The sequence below is a fragment of the Oncorhynchus clarkii genome, chromosome 29, assembly GCF_045791955.1.
Source record: "Oncorhynchus clarkii lewisi isolate Uvic-CL-2024 chromosome 29, UVic_Ocla_1.0, whole genome shotgun sequence".
NCBI lineage: Eukaryota > Metazoa > Chordata > Actinopteri > Salmoniformes > Salmonidae > Oncorhynchus > Oncorhynchus clarkii.
Genome location: NC_092175.1, coordinates 15,554,564 through 15,575,114, shown reverse-complemented (window position 1 = coordinate 15,575,114; position 20,551 = coordinate 15,554,564). Strand labels below are relative to the sequence as shown.

Genomic DNA, 20,551 nt, shown 5'->3' with positions numbered 1-20,551 from the left:
AACATTGCAATGACCATCTCAGTCTCCGGACTTGAACCCCATTTAAAACCTGTGGTTTGAATTGAAGAGGGCCGTCCAAAAGCGCAGACAAAGGGTATTAAGAATCTGTAAGGATTTTGTATGGAGGAAGGATCTAAGATCACTCCGAATGTGTTTCCCAATCTCATTAAACATTTTAGAAAAAGTCTCCGTGCCATTACCCTTGCAACGGGAGGGTGGAAAACAGGGGTGGCAATATTATTTTTAACCTTCATTCATTTTCTTGAAAATATACGAATTGCTAAGCAATCCCTTTGTCCGAGCAATCATTTTATTATATCATATATTTCTAACAATCAATTGAGCATAACATGTCAGTTTTTACTGTACACCGAGCGATTCATTCCCAATGATTTCCCTCAACCTCAAGCAACCGAATGATCTCAGGATCCCACTCCTTGTAGTACACACAATCCAGTTACTCACTCACATTTAACACGATATACAATCCCAGACACTGCACCAAGCGTTTCTTTTCTTTCACTTCCTCTGATTCTAGAAGAATGTCTGTGTGGACGACACTGTGAGAATAGAAAACCTGTCGTTGTGATTTGTCCCTTTTGTGTGAACTGTGTGTGTGTATTTGTAACGATTGAGAAATGCTATTGTTGAGCCTCAGTCAAATTCATAAAGATGAGTCACCAAACACAACACACACACACACTGTTCTGCTGAGAGGGTGAGGTTGGGTAATTAACCTAAATTCCATGTCTATCCTACACACAATTTTCTAAAATTGGCCTGTAGCCGTCAGCAGGTTGATGTTTATTGTCACGAGTCTTGCCCTGGAGGCAGAACTGAGCGGTGTCAGCTGCAAAGTCAAAATGGTCTATATCTAAAAATGAAATATGAAAACAAAAATGTAGCTTTTGGGTTAAGCATGAAGGTTAGCAGTGGAGTTAGGTTTAAATTCAGATTTGATTACTTTGGGTCTGTGCCAGCTAGTAACCACTCTGCAGTGCTGCCTCCAGGGCAAGACTCATGACAATAAATGCCAACATGCTAGCCATGTCTGTAAGTCCTAGTATACAGTACACACCTATGCCTAGTAAACAGACCGTTAGGTATTTTATCAGAGAATACAGTATTAGGGCCCATCGATCAAATAGAGATTGAAAGGTTGAATCCACCTTGGTTATAAATCCGAAAATGACATTGCCTTGCTTGTCACTTCTGTCAGTGCTTTTACCGTGTATTGAATTTATGTTCCCTTGTATGTACTTACGGTGTATTTCATTTTAGGATGGTCTGTTATGGATAGCAATGTTGAATATGTGTCGCTTCACTTGCTTTGTAAGTGTTTGGATGTTTCACAGCCTTTGTAAGTGTTTGGATGTTTCACACCCTTTGTAAGTGTTTGGATGTTTCACACCCTTTGTAAGTGTTTGGATGTTTCATGCACAATAATGTTGTTTATTGTGCAGTAAGATTGTGGAAAATCCAATCCAATTTTATTTGTCACATAGTCTACACCCGTTTACGAAGTAACAGTGAAATGCTTACGGGCACATCCCAAAAATGCAGAGACATAAAAAAGAGGCAGTATAATTGAAAAATAATAACTAGCAAAAAATACACAATGAGTAATGATAACGTGGCTATATACAAGGGGTGCTAGTACCGAGTGGATGTGCAGAGCTACAAGGTAATTGAGGTTGACATTGTATGTACGTACTGTAGGCTGTGATAAAGTGACTAGGCAACAGGATAGATAATTAACAGTAGCAGCAGCAGCGTATGTGATGAGTCAAAATAGTTATTCATTTAACTAACTATTTAACTAACTATTTAGCAGTCTTGGGGCTTTGGGATACAAGCTGTTCAGGGTCCTGTTGGTTCCAGACCTGTTGCATCGGTCTTTGACAATTTTTAGGGCCTTCCTCTGACACTGCCTAGTATGATGTACAGGGCCGTACGAACTACCCTCTGTAGCGTCTTGCGGTCGGGTGGCAAGCAGTTGCCATACCAAGCGGGGATGCAGCAAGTCAAGATGCTCTAAATGGTGCAGCTATAGAACCTTTTGAGTATCTGAGGCCCCATGCCAAATCTTTTCAGACTCCTGAGGGGGTAGAGGCGTTGTCATGCCTTCTTCACGACTGTGTTGGTATGTGTGAACCCTAACAATTCCTTAGTGATTTGGACACCTAGGAACTTAAAAATCTCGACCTGCTCCACTGCAGCCCTGTCGATGTGTGTGGGTGCGTGCTCTGCCCTCCGTTCCTGTAGTCCACGGATCAGCGCCTTTGTCTTGCTGATTTTGATGGAAATGTTGTTCTCCTGGCACACTGCCAGGTCACTGACCTCCTCCCTATAGGCTGTTTCATTGTTGTCTGTGATCTGTTGTCTGTCTTTGACCAACATACCATCAAGCACAAGTTTCCTTTTAGATGGTTGCTTATGGGCTTCACATATTTTGGCATAATGGTGGATAGTAACCTGAAGAACCTCTATCTATTTAGTCAGCCACCAATTGTGCAAGTTCTCCCACTTAAAAAGATGAGAGGCCTGTAATTTTCATCATAGTTACACTTCAACTATGACAGACAAAATTAGGGAAAAAAATCCAGAAAATCACATTGTAGGATTTTTAATGAATTTATTTGCAAATTATGGTGGCCCATTCCTCCATGCAGATCTCCTCTAGAGCAGTGATGTTTTGGGGCTGTTGCTGGGCAACACGGACTTTCAACTCCCTCCAAAGATTTTCTATGGGGTTGAGATCTGGAGACTGGCTAGGCCACTCCAGGACCTTGAAATGCTTCTTACGAAGCCACTCCTTCGTTGCCCAGGCGGTGTGTTTGGGATCATTGTCATGCTGAAAGACCCAGCCACGTTTCATCTTCAATGCCCTTACTGATGGAAGGAGGTTTTCACTCCAAATCTCACAATACATGGCCCCATTCATTCTTTCCTTTACACGGATCAGTCGTCCTGGTCCCTTTGCAGAAAAACAGCCCCAAAGCATGATGTTTCCACCCCATGCTTCACAGTAGGTATGGTGTTCTTTGGATGCAACTCAGCATTCTTTTTCCTCCAAACACGGCGAGTTGAGTTTTTACCACAAAGTTATATTTTGGTTTCATCTGACATTCTCCCAATCTTCTTCTGGATCATCCAAATGCTCTCTAGCAAACTTCAGACGGGCCTGGACATGTACTGACTTAAGCAGGGGGACACGTCTGGCACTGTAGGATTTGAGTCCCTGGCGGCGTAGTGTGTTACTGATGGTAGGCTTTGTTACTCTGGTCCCAGCTCTCTGCAGGTCATTCACTAGGTCCCCCCGTGTGGTTCTGGGATTTTTGGTCACCGTTCTTGTGATCATTTTGACCCCACGGGGTGAGATCTTGCGTAGAGCCCCAGATCGAGGGAGATTATCAGTGGTCTTGTATGTCTTCCATTTCCTAATAATTGCTTCCATAGTTGATTTCTTCAAACCAAGCTGCTTACCTATTGCAGATTCAGTCTTCCCAGCCTGGTGCAGGTCTACAATTTTGTTTCTGGTGTCCTTTGACAGCTCTTTGGTCTTGGCCATAGTGGAGTTTGGAGTGTGACTGTTTGAGGTTGTGGACAGGTGTCTTTTATACTGATAACAAGTTCAAACAGGTACCATTCATACAGGTAACGAGTGGAGGACAGAGGAGCCTCAAGAAGTTACAGGTCTGCGAGAGCCAGAAATCTTGCTTGTTTGTAGGTGACCAAATACTTATTTTCCACCATAATTTGCAAATACATTTATTAAAAATCCTACAATGTGATTTTCTGGATTTTATTTTCTCATTTTGTCTGCCATAGTTGAAGTGTACCTATGATGAAAATTACAGGCCTCTCATCTTTTTAAGTGGGAGAACTTGCACAATTGGTTGCTGACTAAATACTTTTTTGCCCCACTGTATATAATGTTTAACACGTAATGTATAATATGTAGCTTACGGCAGGTTTGAAAAGAATGTGAATTAAGACTACTCTGAATAGTGTCTTAATAATAAAGGAGTCTTTTTGCACCAGGTATGGTTGTTAAACATTTGCCAGATGTAAGTTTAATATGATCCAATGTCTCATTATTATTTTTTATTTTACTCTTTATTATGACTTATTTATTGTATGTTTGTATATATAATAATTTTATTTTTATGCTCGTCTGCTACTGTCACTTTGTCCTATTGCTGTATAAAATAAAAAATATATAAAATAAAAAAAAAAAAAGATATATGGGCCACATGATCCGATTTATAGACTATTGATGATCAAACAAAAAAGCTTGCGCTCTGTTCCGTTCCTCAGGCTACACACGCTGTTCTCATCAGGTGATCATATTTTCACACATCAGACTATTCTCAATTTAATCTGGTCTTTACTAATATGTACAGTAAAATGTATTTCGATTTAGGTAGATAAAGTGCATTCGGAAAGTATTCAGACCCCTTCCTGTTTTCCACATTTTGTTACATTACAGCCTTATTCTAAAATGTATTACATACTTTTTTGCCCTCATCAATCTACAAACTATACCCCATAATGACAAAAAAACAGATACCTAATTTATATAAGCATTCAGACCCTTTACTATGAGACTCGAAATTGAGCTCCTGTACATCCTGTTTCCATTGATCATCCTTGATGTTTCTACAACTTGATTGGAGCTCACCTATTGTACATGCAATTGATTGGACATTATTTGGAAAGGCACACATCTGTCTATATAAGGTCCCACAACTGACAGTGCATGTCAGAGCAAAAACTCAAAGTCATTAGGTCGAAGGAATTGTCTGTAGAGTTCCGAGATAGGACTGTGTCATGGCACAGATCTGGGGAAGAGTACCAAAATATTTCTGCAGCATTAAAGATCCCCAAGGACACAGTAGCCTCCATCATTCTTAAATGGAAGAAGTTTGGAACCACCAACTCTTCCTAGAGCTGGCCGCACAGCCAAACTGAGCAATTGGGGGAGAAGGGCCTTGGTAAGGGAGGTGACCAAGAACCCGATGGTTACTCTTGACAGAGCTCCGGAGTTCCTCTGTGGAGATGGGAGGACCTTCCAGAAGGACAACCATCTCTGAAGCACTCCACAAATCCGGCCTTTGTGGTAGAGTGGCCAGACGGAAACCACTCCTCAGTAAAATGCACACCTAAAGAACTCTCAGACCATGAGAAACAAGATTGACTGTCTGGTCTGATATAACCAAGATTGAACTATTTGGCCTGAATGCTAAGTGTCACGTCTGGAGAAAACCTGGCACCATCCCTACAGTGAAGCGTGGTGGTGGCAACAACATGCTGTGGGGATGTTTTTCAGCAGCAGGGACTGGGAGACTAGTCCGGATCGAGGGAAAGATGAACGGAGCAAAGTACAGAGAGATCCTTGATGAAAACATGCTCCAGAGCGCTCAGGACCTCGGACTGGGATGAAGGTTCACCTTCCAACACGACAACAACCCTATGCAGCGATGCTCCCCATCCAACCAGACACAGCTTGAGAGGATCTGCAGATGAGAATGGGAGAAATTCCCCAAGTATAGGTGTGCCAAGCTTGAAGCGTCATACCCAAGAAGACTCGAGGCAGTTATTGGAGTAAATGGAGTCATTAAAACTTGTTTTTCAACCACTCCACAAATTTCTTGTTAACAAACTATAGTTTTGGGAAGTCGGTTAGGACATCTACTTTGTGCATGACAAGTAATTTTTCCAACAATTGTTTATAGACAGATTATTTAACTTATAATTCACTGTATCACAATTCCAGTTGGTCAGAAGTTTACTACATACACTAAGTTGACTGTGCCTTTAGTCAGTTTGGAAAAGTCCAGAAAATAATGTCATGGTTTTAGAAGCTTCTGGTAGTCTAACTGTGGATGTATTTCAAGGCTTACCTTCAAACGCAGTGCCTCTTTGCTTGAAATCATGGGAAAATCAAAAGAAATCAGCCAAGACCTCAGAAAAAATATTGTAGACCTCCACAAGTCTGGCTCATCCTTGGGAGCAATTTCCAGACGCCTGAAGGTACCACGTTCATCTGTACAAACAATAGTACGCAAGTATAAACACCATGGGACCACGCAGCCGTCATACCGCTCAGGAAGGAGAGGCGTTCTGTCTCCTAGAGATTAATGTACTTTGGTGCGAAAGTTTAAATCAATCCCAGAACAACTTCAAAGGACCTTGTGAAGATGCTGGAGGAAACAGGTACAAAAGTATCAATATCCACATTAAAATGAATCCTATATCGACATAACCTGAAAGGCCGCTCCGCAAGGAAGAAGCCACAGCTCCAAACCGCCATAAAAAAGCCAGACTACGGTTTGCAACTGCACAAGGGGACAAAGATTGTACTTTTTGGAGAAATGTCCTCTGGTCTGATGAAACAAAAATATAACTTGGGAATTTGCAACACAAACAAACATGGAGAGTGAACGTGACACAGAGCACGGAGACCTAAAAGAGGGGCTACTTCGGTAGCATGGACGTGGTTCGGATATGAAAAGTTTGACGCGGACCAGAAAATCGTCCTCTGCAAAATATGACGCAGGCCGGTCCCGACCAACGGGCTCAAACACCACTAACCTCTTACCACCTACGCAAGAATCATGTGAAACAGTACGTAGAGAGTCTACGGATGAGACCCAACAAAGTACAGTCGAGTGCTCAAAACAGACTCAAGACGTTGCAAGAGGCTTTTGCCCGCGGCACACTATATGGCAAAGAATCAGAAAGATGGAAGAGATAACAACTGCCGTTACAACTTACATCTGCAAAGACATGGCCCCAATTTACACGGTGGAGAAACGGGGGTTTCGTGAGTTGGTGCTAACACTTGACCCTAGGTACCATATGCAAATTCATATGTGACACGTATTAATGCCAAAATAACATGCAAAACAGGCATAAGGGATGGATGAATGGTAATATTTGTTGTCGGCCTAGGCTATAGTAGCATAAATACTTAAATATAGTCATGTTCTACACGCCCAGTTATGCGATCTCTTACAAACAGCGAATGTATCTTTTTTTTACATGCTGAGAGAGGCCTGACTTCTGGAATACAGGGGCAATGCATGCACAAGGCCATGCCGATGCATATTAATTAGAAAAACCTGGCTGGAGAATGTGGCTTGATTTGGCATTATACTGAAATTAAATAATCTTGCCATACTACTCACTCTTCTACCTTCTTGGACAAAGGGATGGATTGTGTGGGGTAAAGAACAAGTAAAGAACACGCAAATTAACTATATTTGGGTTAGGGTTACATTTCACCAAGAAGCTGAACATAATAATAGTAACATTTCAATAAATCTATTTTTACAAAGACATGTCGACTTTTCACTCTACAGGTCAGTGGAAACAGTGTTGTAATGACCTGATGAAGATCGAGGTACCCTCTCCCAGGAAATCCCATTTGGTCACAGCGAAGCAGGGGTCGCTTTACCACGAAATAGGTAACTATTCAATAACACACACCACCATCACATAGGTCTATACGCTCACCTACACTTACACAGTTTGAATGATTCTAATATTAGTTTGCAGACCTGCTAGAATTCTCTCTAAATTATTAGACAAATTGGATGCTTTCGCAACTGTCGGGAAATAAGATTGCTCTCAAAGGATTATATTGTTGTCATCAATACTGTAAGTAGTCCTTCTACAACAGCGCAGCAGTGCGACCTCTTAGTAAATAGATATTTTGCGACTCATCTAAACTAACTTTCCCCACACGCTCTAAATAAGTGAAAATAGCATTGATCACCATTACCACAAATTTCGGGCTTTAAGATAAAGGGATAGAATAATCATAAAAACAGATGAAAGTCTCCATATCTCCTCTGTCTACCCTTTAAGGAAGATGGACTGAACAAAACCTGCTCTGACACACACACACACACACACAGACAGCATACATAGAAACACAATGGTGGCATTATCGCCAACACCTGTTATGTATACCACAATGACTCAGATGGATCAAGGCACTATTCAGGAATTTGAGAGCGAGACGGAAATAGAGATTAAAAAAAAACGAGGAGAGGAACCAGATGTGAAAGATGATGGGTAGAGAAGAATGCAGGAAAGAAGAGTTATTGCAAGGAAATGGTCGAGGGGAAAATGGATCAGAATTTCTTTGTTCCTTACGCATGCCTGCGTCGAACCAGAAGAAAGTGATAATAAGTTTGGGGCTATTTTACTTCTTCTCTCCTTTCTTTCACAATAATCCATCTATCCCTTTTTTTATACAACTCTACTATACCTCATCACACACTCCCACTCTACTCATCATCCCCTTCCTCCTTCCTTCCTCTCTTCCTTTTCCCCAGTCACTCCATCTTCCCCAGGTGAGAGTGTGGTAATCCAGGATAACTCTGTGTCTGCTGAAGTGTGGGCCTGATCTCCTCTTACTGTAACCACAGGTAGAGTACCACCAACTGTAACAGCCCCCCCCCCCCCCCACACACACACACACACACACACACACACAGACAGAGGAAACCGGCACTTCAACTTCACAACATGAGTCACAGTGGAAGTGTAAATGATGTCCCCGGAACAATACACAATTTTCACCTGCCATGCCAACCAGTCTTGGCATGGCAACCACAGACTTACTAGAATCAAACCACAAAGGACTAATGGGGTGATTATAGTTGGGACTTGTGCCCATGTGGAATATGTAAGGTAAGGGAACCTGCCAAAGCCAGGCCTCATTAGAACACTCCATTGACACTCAAATCATACTGATATGATCATAAATGTTTCTTCAACTGTCTGATCTGTCAGCCTAGCAGATTGACACTAATCTCTAGAATATTACTACCGCTTTGTGAGACAGCTACTGCACTGGGTAGGTTCATAGTTCAGTTTGAGTTCTACTGTAGGCTTGTGTTCTGCCCTGCTAGTCCTGGAGAGCTTTTATTTCAGCCCAGCGGTAATACCCCTGATTCAGCTAATCAAAGTATTGGTGATCAGTTGATCAGCTGAATCAGTTAGTGTAGAATATTGACCTGTAAACTGGCGTACACTTTTGACCCGCATTGAACCAGGTCAGGTCAGTAGCAGCTGTGGTTTCCTACATTCATCTGACAGGAGCCTTAACAAATAGCTCTACGGTCAACAAACCCTTGACACACTGTCCCTGGGAGACTGTACAACATCAAATGTCAACTGTTCTGTTGGCAGAGTGTTTGACTGACTCAGTCATGGTAAACACTAATTAAGCCAGGGTATAATCCAAGTCAATGTGCCAAACTCTCCAAATATCTCACTGATGAATAGCTGATGGATGTTTATAGAGAAAAGCCAGGGTTGGGTCAAAATGTTTACCAAGTAAAGGTCGACCGATTAATCGGAATGGCCGATTAATTAGGGCCGATTTCAAGTTTTCATAACAATAGGAAATCAGTATTTTTGGACACCGATTTGGCAGATTATTTTTTTTAAATTTACACCTTTATTTAATCTTTATTTAACTAGGCAAGTCAGTTAAGAACACATTCTTATTTTCAATGACGGCCTAGGAACGGTGGGTTAACTTCCTCGTTCAGGGGCAGATTTTCACCTTGTCAGCTAGAGGGATTCAATCTTGCAACCTTACAGTTAACTAGTCCAACGCTCAAACCACCTGCCTCTCATTGCACTGCCTGTTATGCGAATGCAGTAAGCCAAGGTAAGTTTCTAGCTAGCATTAAACGTATCTTATAAAAATCAATCAATCAATCATAATCACTAGTTAACTACACATGGTTGATGATATTACTAGTTTATCTAGCGTGTCCTGCGTTGCATATAATTGATGCGGTGCGTATCGTTGCTCCAATGTGTACCTAACCATGAACATCAATGCCTTTCCTAAAATCAATACACAGAAGTATATATTTTTAAACCTACTTATTTAGCTAAAAGAAATCCAGGTTAGCAGGCAATATTAACCAGGTGAAATTGTGTCACTTCTCTTGCGTTCATTGCATAGTGTATATGCAACAGTTTGGGCCGCATAATTTGCCAGAATTTTACGTAATTATGACATAACATTTAAGGTTGTGTAATGTAACAGGAATATTTAGACTAATGGATGCCACCCCTTAGATAAAATACGGAACGGTTACGTATTTCACTGAAAGAATAAATGTATTGTTTCCGGATTCTACCATATTAATGACCTAAGGCTTGTATTTATGTGTGTTATGTTATAATTAAGTCTAGGATTTGATAGAGCAGTCTGACTGAGCGACGGTAGGCAGCAGCAGGCTCGTAAGCATTCATTCAAACAGCACTTTCGTGCGTTTTGCCAGCAGCTCTTTGTTGTGCGTCAAGCATTGCGCTGTTTATGACTTCAAGCCTATCAACTCCTGAGATTAGGCTTGTGTAACCGATGTGAAATGGCTAGCTAGTTAGCGGGGTGTGCGCTAATAGCGTTTCAAACGTCACTCATTCTGAGACTTGGAGTAGTTATTCCCCTTGCTCTGCATGGGTAACGCTGCTTCGAGGGTGGCTGTTGTCGATGTGTTCCTGGTTCGAGCCCAGGTAGGGGCGAGGAGGGGGACGGAAGCTATACTGTTACACTGGCAATACTGAAGTGCCTATAAGAACATCCAATAGTCAAAGGTTAATGAAATACAAATGGTATAGAGAGAAATAGTCCTATAATTTCTATAATAACTACAACCTAAAACTTCTTACCTGGGAATATTGAAGACTCATGTTAAAAGGAACCACCAGCTTTCATATTTTCTCATGTTCTGAGCAAGGAACTTAAACTTTAGCTTTCTTACATGGCACATATTGCACTTTTACTTTCTTCTCCAACACTTTGTTTTTGCAGTATTTAAACCAAATTGAACATGTTTCATTATTTATTTGAGGCTTAATTGATTTTATTGATGTATTATATTAAGTTAAAATAAGTGTTCATTCAGTATTGTTGTAATTGTCATTATTACAAATACATTTGAAAAAATCTGCCGATTTTAATCGGTATCGGCTTTTTTAGGTCCTCCAATAATCGGTATCGGCGTTGAAAAATCAACCTCTATTACCAAGTCTTAATTATGTCATAGTTCATAGCGTCTGTTGCATTAATGTGTTGTACAGGAGTTGATGTAGTGCATACGAGTGGCTGTGTGTAGGCTGTGCGTTCTTTATATTGCATCATGGAGTTCAATAGTGTCATATGGTGCCTTTATTGTTATGATGGATTAAAGTTAACATATACAAATATTGGATTCAATACACTTCTTAATTCCTTAATCTTGATCGAATCACATTAACTATAGTTCTGAGCTTTGTTTTACTTGTCTGTCATCTGATTATTTATGTACTACCTTGTCCCACACATTACCCCTGAGATGTGCCATCTACTCTGCCTATCTGGCAGATTGCTTGGCATGTTGGCTGTTTCTCAACATCAGTAATCACTGTAACTGGGAGAGTCAAAAGAATGCTGCTGGTCTGAAATCTTACACAAGTACTCCACTGTGTGTGGTAGCAGTTGTGTTGCGCAACGTTCCCATGAAGCCGTTTGGCGAGGTATGCGTTGGGCAGAGTGGGGAGTTGGGCGAGGGCGTGCTTGTGGGTGTATGGAGTGTTTTTGGAGTTGGGGGATTTTTGAGATTGTGATATTCTCAGCTGGATTTAGAGCTCTCAACATGAAGAAATACTAAATAATTTTGTGGAATTGAAACACCACCACTTTCTGAAGTTGAATTTTTAACGAGTCAGCAGACATTCAAATTATCTTACTGCATCACTCAGAGGAGGTTATATGAAATGGGAGCTAAATTTGTACCATCACGAAATATGATAATATTTATTTAACAGTTATAAGACAGGTGACATCTAATAGAAAGCTGTTTATCATTTGATTGTTACTATATTTAGAAAGAATTTCAGTCATTTCAAGCCCTATTGCCCCGCTTTCGTTGAATAGGGGGAAAAAATCATATACAGTGCCTTCAGAAAGTATTCACACCTCTTGACTTTTTGTACATTTTGTTGTGTTACAGCCTGAATTTAAAATTGATCAAATGTAGATGTTTTTGTCACTGGCCCACACACAAAACCCCATAATGTCAACGTGGAATTATGTTTTTAGATTTTATTTGACAAATTAATTAAAACTGAAAAGCTGAAATGACTTCAGTCAATAAGTATTCAACCCCTTTGTTATGGCAAGCCTAAATAAGTTCAGGAGTAAAAATGTGCTTGCCAACTCAAATAATAAGTTGCATGGACTCGCTCTGCGTTCAATAATAGTCTTTAACATTATTTTTTAATGACTACCTCATCTCTGCCCCCAAACATACATACATCTGTACGGTCCCTCAGGCGAGCACTACATTTCAGAAACAGATTCTACCACAAAGACAAGGGAGGTTTTCCAATGTCTCACAAAGAAGGGCACCTATTGGTAGATGGGTAAAACATTTTAAAAAGCATACATTAAATATCCCTTTGAGTATGGTGAAGTTATTCATTACACTTTGGATAGGGTATTAAAAAACACAGAAAAACATAACATCTGCTTTCCACCAGACACTGGGAGATGAATTCAACTTTCAGCAGGACACTAACTTAAAACGCAATGCTAAATCTACACTAGAGTTGCTTACCAAAACGACATTGAATGTTCCTGACTGGCCGAGTTACAGTTTTCACTTAAATCTACTTGAACATCTCTGGAAAGACATGAAAATGGTTTTCTAGCAATGATCAACAACCAATTTGACAGAGCTTGAAGCATTTTGAAAATAATAATGTGCAAATGTTGCACAATCCAAGTGTAGAATGCTCTTTGAGACTTACCCAGAAAGACTCACAGCTGTAATCGCTGCCAAAGTTGCTTCTACAAAGTATTGACTTAGGGGTGTGAATACTTATGGAAATGAGATATTTCTGTATTTAATTTTTATTACATTTGGGTGAGAAAAAAAATCTATTTGATCCATTTTGAATTCAGGCTGTAACACAACGAAATGTGGAACACGTCAAGGGGTAGGTATAGTTTCTGAAGGGACTGTATGTTTAATAAAATAATATATGTTTTCATAATATTTGTACTATGTATTTGAGCTTGTGTCCTCAAATGTGAAGTACACCTCAGCAATGTATAACTATTTTTACCAGAAAGGGGAGTTCCAAAACTGTATAGAACTATGCAGCTTTACTAGTCTACTTAGGTAAAAATCTCAATTTTGAAGTAACGTTCAAGAGTTTAACGTCAGACAGAGATGTTTAGCCTTCTGTTTGTGTTATTCTTTCTTACATGTAATTGAATATTGGCGTGCAGCCACCCTCAGAGCTGCACCTGCTATTGTGATAAAGCATGAACCTGTACTCTCCACAGGGCTGGCGTTATGGGTGGGACTTGGGGGTACTGGCCCGTCCTACCATACCTCCTGCCTGTCCAAATAAAATATTTTAATATTGATAATTTATTTGTCCGAGATGCGCACCGACAGAAAGACGCATCAATCTCTGATAAAGCATCTGAGCGAACAAAACAGTGCCCATGTATCTGATTCTGTCTGGCCCAAAAAAGTATGGCAATGTGCACACACAGGCGGCCCCGTGAAAATAAATTGTCACCCCTATCGATGTCAAATGCCCGTGCAACTGATTTGTTCCGACACCAGCCCTGACTCTCTGTGAAGACCCTTCACAGGTCCCCCTTGGCACGTGCAGCTAGATGAATCAGTTGGCCAGCCAATAGTTCTTCTCGATGGTATAACTATACTGTTACACATTAAATGGAGTAGAATAATAGGATTTTGATATTTTTGTTGGTATAACGGATGTCTTTCTCTTTGTCTCTCTCTCTATCTATATATATTAATTCGGTATAGTTGAAGGACCCTCCATGATTGCCAGGTTGTCCAGGTCAAGGGGGCCAACATCAGGATACTGCATCATCCAAGACAGGATCCACCTCTTACCAAACTCCAGCACCCCCCCACCACCCAATTGTACTCCTGCTCTTGGGAGTGACGTGCAGTGACACCCACCTCTCCCATGACACAGTGTCTCTGTACTGTACCTATCCCTGTCCTGTAATAGCACGAAACAGCCACAAGAGCTAGCCATTCCCCTCCAGGAACACATACAGGAACGCCACAAATTGGGGGCTGCAATCACACACTTTTGCTAATTGTAGCATTCCACACTCTTGCATTATTCTGGTAATGCAGCCTTGACCTTTTCTAGTCCAGGCTCAATGTTTTATAGGACATTTGGCTCTTCTCTTTACTTGTCCAAGTCCAAACCCAATTGGCTTTGAAATGCAGTTAATTGATTTTATAGTTTAAAAATATGTTGGTATGATTTTGGTACTTAGTCTTACTTTTATTCTTTAGCCTTCTCTCTTCCTATTTAAATGAGACCGTTTTGTTTCGGACACAAAAATTCAGGACAAGATAATCAATATGATTGCAATGCGGAGCATGTAACTCAAACTTGAGGATGACAATAAAAACCTAAAAACCTTTATTTGTATGTCTTCATGATTGTTGTCATGAACTGTCATCTCCTTCAGTGGCATGTCAACGCTGTCATTGATGGCTACCCAAATTGTTGTCAATATTCACTGTTCTGCAGTTCATGCATAAACTAATTAAGGACCAGTGCAGTCATAACGTGACTTTCACAGTACCAGTCAAAAGTTTTTGTACAAGAGTGTGCAAAGCTGTCATCAAAGCAAAGGGTGACTACTTTGAAGAATCTCAAATATAAAATATATTTAGAAATGTTTTACACTTTTTTTTGGTTACTACATGATTCCATATGTGTTATTTCATGGTTTTGATGTCTTCACTCTTATTCTACAATGTAGAAAATAATAAAAAATAAAGAAATACCCTGGAATGAGTAGGTGTGTCTAAGCTTGACTGGTACTGTAATTCATAACTATGAGGTTGGAATCATACTGTGGAATTGTGAAAATGGTAATGCCCTTATAGTGTAAGAGCTGTCTGAAAAGACTGAAATTTCAACCTGTTTTGGTGCGATGGAGTTTTGGCCTGCATGGTAACTTTAATAGACTAATAAGAAAGAGTTCCAAACCTCTCTGCTAATAACGGCAAATATTCCATTTTCTCCTACTCACTCAGAACACTCCCAGACAGTCCTGCCAAAATTCTTGCCGGAGAAAAGAAATGTGTTTTTTTTTGACCATTTGAATTGAAAACAATCACTAATGTATTTCATTATTACCTGGAAATGATTTGATACTGAGGATAAAAAAGCTGCATTGGATCTTTAGTATTTACTGTGTTTGACCTAGGGATACTCTTTGCTATATACAGTGCAATCGGAAAGTATTCAGACCCCTTCACTTCTTCCGTACAGCTCAGAGACATGATTGTGTCGAGGCACAGATCTGGGGGGTGGTACCAAAAAATGTCTGCCGCATGGAAGGTCCCCAAGAACACATTGCCCTGTATCTCTTAATTGTAAGAAGTTTGGAGCCACCAAGAGACTTCCTAGAGTTGACCGCCCGGCCAAATTGAGCAATCGGGCGTAAAGGGTCTTGGTCAAGGAGGTGACCAAGAACCCGATGGTCACTCTGACAGAGCCTTCCAGGTGGGGGAGCCTTCCAGAAGGACAACCATCTCTGCAGTGCTCCACCAATCAGGCATTTATAGTAGTGTGGCCAGATAGAAGCCACTCCTCAGTAAAAGGCACGAGGCAGCCTGCTTGGAGTTTGCCTAAAGGACTCTGAACATGAGAAACATGATTGAACTCTTCGGCCTGAATGCCAAGTGTCACGTCTGGAGGAAACCAGGCACCACTCATCACCTGGCCAATACCATCACTACGGTGAAACATGGTAATGGCAGCATTATGTTGTGGGGATGTTTTTCAGGATCGAGGGAAAGATGAATGGAGCAAAGTACACAGATCCTTGATGAAAACCTGCTCAGGACCTCAGACTGGGACTAAGATTCACTTTCCAACAGGACAATGACCCTAAGCACACAGCCAAGACAATGCAAGCGTGGCTTTGGGACAAGTCTCTGAATGTCCTTGAGTGGTCCGGCCAGAGCCCGAACTTGAACCCAATCGAACATCTCTGGAGAGACGCTCCCAATGCAACCTGACAGCTTGAGAGGATCTGCAGAGAATAATGGGAGAAACTCCCCAAAAACAGGTGTGCCAAGCTTGTAATGTCATACCCAAGAAGAATTAAGGCTGTAATTGCTGCCAAAGGTGCTTCAACAAAGTACTGAGTAAAGGGTCTGAATATATGCAAACATTTCTAAAAACCTGTTTTTGCTTTGTCATTATACTGTCGATGTATTATTTGTTTATTTTTTTTGTCCATTTTAGAAGAAGGCTATAACATAACAAAATGTGGAACAATTGAAGGGGTCTGAGTACTTTCCGAAAGCGCCGTACCTGTTGTTAGTGGTATCGTAGTGGATACCAAATTAGCGCTGGAGCATTATATAGTGATTTTGTTTTTTTGAAACAAATACATTTTGAGATTTTTAAACAATCAAGGCCTTTAAACACTTGTTGGACAATACATCAAAATCCCTTTTATCGAGTCTTACAGAGTTGACATATTTCCAGTTAAGTGCATTTTAATATAAAGCTTTTTTTTTAAATTAACTTGTTGCTCCTTTACATGATGTGGTAGCTGATACTTTGGTCAATAAAAATATCAAATAAAAAGCAAATATTTCACATTATGTTAATATTATGGGGAAATGTGGTTTTTGTCCCGGCTTTCAAGAATGTCTATAGTCTAACATTGCGTGTATGTCAGTTGTTTGGGAGTGTGTTAATATGATTGGCATAAGTGTTCTAGGAGGCAGGTTAACCAGTCATTCCTGCTAAAACTGTAAAGTCCTGAGGGGGGGGGTTATTTAAAATACTCTTTGAATAGTTAAGGTTTCAGATGTTTTCTTAAGCTGGGCGGGGATTCTACTGTCCTCGCTTCAGGGGGAAGCTCGTTCCACCATTGGGGTGCTAGGGCAGCGAAGAGCTTGGACTGAGCTGAGCAGGTGCCAAGAAACCAGTGGTGACAGAACAGAGTGCTCGGCTTGGGGTGTAGTGTGTGAGCAAAGCCAGAAGGTAGGGAGGGGCAGTTCCTCTTGCTGCTCTGTAGGCAAGTACCATGGTCTTGCAGTGGATGCAAGCTTCGACTGGAAGCCAGTGGAGTGGGCGGAGGAGCTGGGTGACATGGGCTGGAATTTTCACAATGTTTGGTATCTGAAACTGGTGTACCTTAATATGACCGCATGATTAATATGGATAGACATGGGATTGACTATAAACCGGTCTGTCTTCTTGCAGTCAGAGGACTGTGTGTAGATCTGTGATGCTGTTTGGTAGTATTGCTCAGTAAGACTTACTGGCAATGATGATGTTATGTGCCTAGACCTTACTTCCAGTAATAAGGCTACTCACTTGTTTGTGTGTGCATGCACAACTACACATGTACAGTTGAAGTCAGAACTTTACATACACTTAGGTTGGAGTCATTAAAACTAATTTTTTCAACCACTCCACAAATTTCTTGTTAACTAGTTTTTACAAGTTGTTTAGGACATCTACTTTGCATGACACAAGTCATTTTTCCAACAATTGTTTACATACAGATTATTTCACTTATAATTCACTGAATCACAATTCCAGTGGGTCAGAAGTTTACATACATTAAGTTGACTGTGCCTTTAAACAGCTTGGAAAAATCCAGAAAATTATGTCATGGCTTTAGAAGCTTCTGATAGGCTAATTGACATCATTTGAGTCAATTGGAGAGGTACAAGTGGATGCATTTCAAGGCCTACCTTCAAGCTCAGTGCCTCTTTGCTTGACATCATGGGAAAATCAAAATAAATCAGCCAAGACCTTGTAGACCTCCACAAGTCTGGTTCATCATTGGGAGCAATTTCCAAATGCCTGAAGGTACCACGTTCATCTGTACAAACAATAGTACGCAAGTATAAACACCATGGGACCATGCAGCCGTCATACCGCTCAGGAAGGAGATGCGTTCTGTCTCCTAGAGATGAACGAAAAGTTCAAATCAATCCCAGAACAACAGCAAAAGGACCTTGTGAAGATGCTGGAGGAAACGGGTACAAAAGTATCTATATCCACAGTAAAACGAGTCCAATATCGACATAACCTGAGAGGTTATGTTTTGCCTTGTTTTGTCTGGTTTCCATTTCCATCATTAATTGTTGTGTATTTAACCCTCTGTTCCCCCCATGTCCTTGTGTGGAATTGTTTGTAAGTGTTTGTACGCTATGTCACTGGTGTGTGTTGGGTTTTGTTATTTTTGTATTGCCGTGGGTTTTGTAATTAAACTAGTCCGGCTATTATCGATCTCTGCTCTCCTGTGTCTGACTTCACTGCCACCAGTTCCGCAACCCTTACACACAACTCCAAAACCGCAATAAAAAATGCCAGATTGTACTTTTGGAGAAATGTCCTCTGGTCTGATGAAACAAAAATGGCCATAAAGACCATAAAGACCAAGATGGCGTAGCAGTAGGACGTGTTGTCGTGTCGTGTCCCTTGTATATATTGTTTGTTTTCGTTTTTTTTTTTTTTTTTTTTCTTCGCATATCTTTTAAAACATTTTGCTGAACCTCAACTTCTTCTAAATACTCTCCTGCAACCCGCCTCACCCAACGTAGCTATTTTTCCTAAAGTATTTATATTTATTTTGGATCTGGAACCCCTCAACTGAAGCTAGCCAACTAACTACCAGCTATTCAGTCAGCAAAACATTGCTAGCGGTCTTCAGCTAACCGGTCATCAGCTAACCTTTAGCTCGGAAAGCTCTCGCCAGTTCGAACAACGCGACTCTAACCAGAGCATAACGGACCTATTTTTTATTTTTATTTTTATTTATCATCCCCGGATTCCCACCGCAAACGGAACATTTTGAGCTCCTGGGCTACAATATCCGGACCCACGACCGGTCCATCGATGTCACCGCATGAAGAGGAATAAACAGACTCACCCCATCGCGACGTCCCCCAAAGGCTAACTCTCTAGCCCTTGCTATCTCCTTGCTTGCAAATTCGGCCTGCTAACTGCTAGCTTGTTTAGCCCGGTCCGCTAACTGCTACCGTGTTTAGCACCGACCTACTACTAACTGTTAGCTTGTTAGCACAGACCTGCTAACCGTCTGAATCGCCGCGTCCCAAACACTCACTGAACCCATATTTACTTTCTATCCCTTTTCGATTTTTAATTTGTTTATACCTTCCGGTAACCTGCCTCACCCAATGTGATACGGAACCGCTATTATTTTTAAATTTTTAGAACACACTCAAGAACCTCCAGAAGCTAACCAGCTAACTGGCTACAAGCTATTTAGTCATTGTTAGTTTTCTAACCTGGATAACACTCGCCAGTCCAGCTTCCCTGCCCCATCTACCGCTGCCCCCTGGACACTGATCACTTGGCTACATAGCTGATGCATGCTGGACTGTCCATTAATCACGGTAATTCCATTCTGCTTGTTTATGTTTTATCTGTCGGCCCCAGCCGCACTCAGGCTCTGTGTGTAGTTAATCCGACCCCCCCTCTGCCTAGTCAATCGCCATTCTACCTGCTGTTGTTGTGCTAGCTGATTAGCTGTTGTTGTCTCACCTACTGTTTTAGCTAGCTCTCCCAATTCAACACCTGTGATTACTGTATGCCTCGCTGTATGTCTCTCTCAAATGTCAATATGCCTTGTATACTGTTGTGCAGGTTAGTTATCATTGTTTTAGTTTACAATGGAGCCCCTAGTTCCACTCTTTATACCCCTGATACCTCCTTTGTCCCACCCCCCACACATGCGGTGACCTCACCCATTACAACCAGCATGTCCAGAGATACAACCTCTCTCATCATCACCCAGTGCCTGGGCTTACCTCCGCTGTACCCGCACCCCACCATACCCCTGTTTGCGCATTATGCCCTGAATATATTCTACCACGCCCAGAAACCTGCTCCTCTTATTCTCTGTCCCAAACGCCCTAGGCGACCAGTTTTGATAGCCTTCAGCCGCACCCTCATACTACTCCTTCTCTGTTCCGCGGGTGATGTGGAGGTAAACCCAGGCCCTGCATGTCCCCAGGCACCCTCATTTGTTGACTTCTGTGATCGAAAAAGCCTTGGTTTCATGCATGTCAACATCAGAAGCCTCCTCCCTAAGTTTGTCTTACTCACTGCTCTAGCACACTCTGCTAACCCTGATGTCCTTGCCGTGTCTGAATCCTGGCTCAGGAAGGCCACCAAAAATTCTGAGATTTCCATACCCAACTATAACATCTTCCGTCAAGATAGAACTGCCAAAGGGGGAGGAGTTGCAGTCTACTGCAGAGATAGCCTGCAAAGTAATGTCATACTTTCCAGGTCCATACCCAAACAGTTCGAACTACTAATTTTGAAAATTACTCTCTCCAGAAATAAGTCTCTCACTGTTGCCGCCTGCTACCGACCCCCCTCAGCTCCCAGCTGTGCCCTGGACACCATTTGTGAATTGATAGCCCCCCATCTAGCTTCAGAGTTTGTTCTGTTA

At 41.4% G+C, this 20,551-nt stretch overlaps 1 protein-coding gene across 3 annotated transcripts in view; it reads left to right on the top strand.

Moving 5' to 3' along the window:
- LOC139388593 (rhotekin-like) overlaps positions 1 to 16,695 on the top strand; it is a 39,216-nt gene extending 22,521 nt beyond the window's left edge. The window contains exons 11-13 of one of the 3 annotated variants that reach the window (XM_071135346.1): positions 7,368 to 7,472; positions 8,349 to 8,441; positions 13,869 to 16,695. In XM_071135346.1, the coding sequence (XP_070991447.1) occupies positions 7,368 to 7,472; positions 8,349 to 8,419 (176 nt within the window). In that variant the 3' untranslated portion in view covers positions 8,420 to 8,441; positions 13,869 to 16,695. Of the gene's footprint in view, positions 1 to 7,367; positions 7,473 to 8,348; positions 8,442 to 13,868 lie in introns of those variants that run through there. The other 2 variants (XM_071135348.1, XR_011629300.1) reach the window with 2 other exon arrangements.
- Positions 16,696 to 20,551: the final 3,856 nt, after the last annotated feature.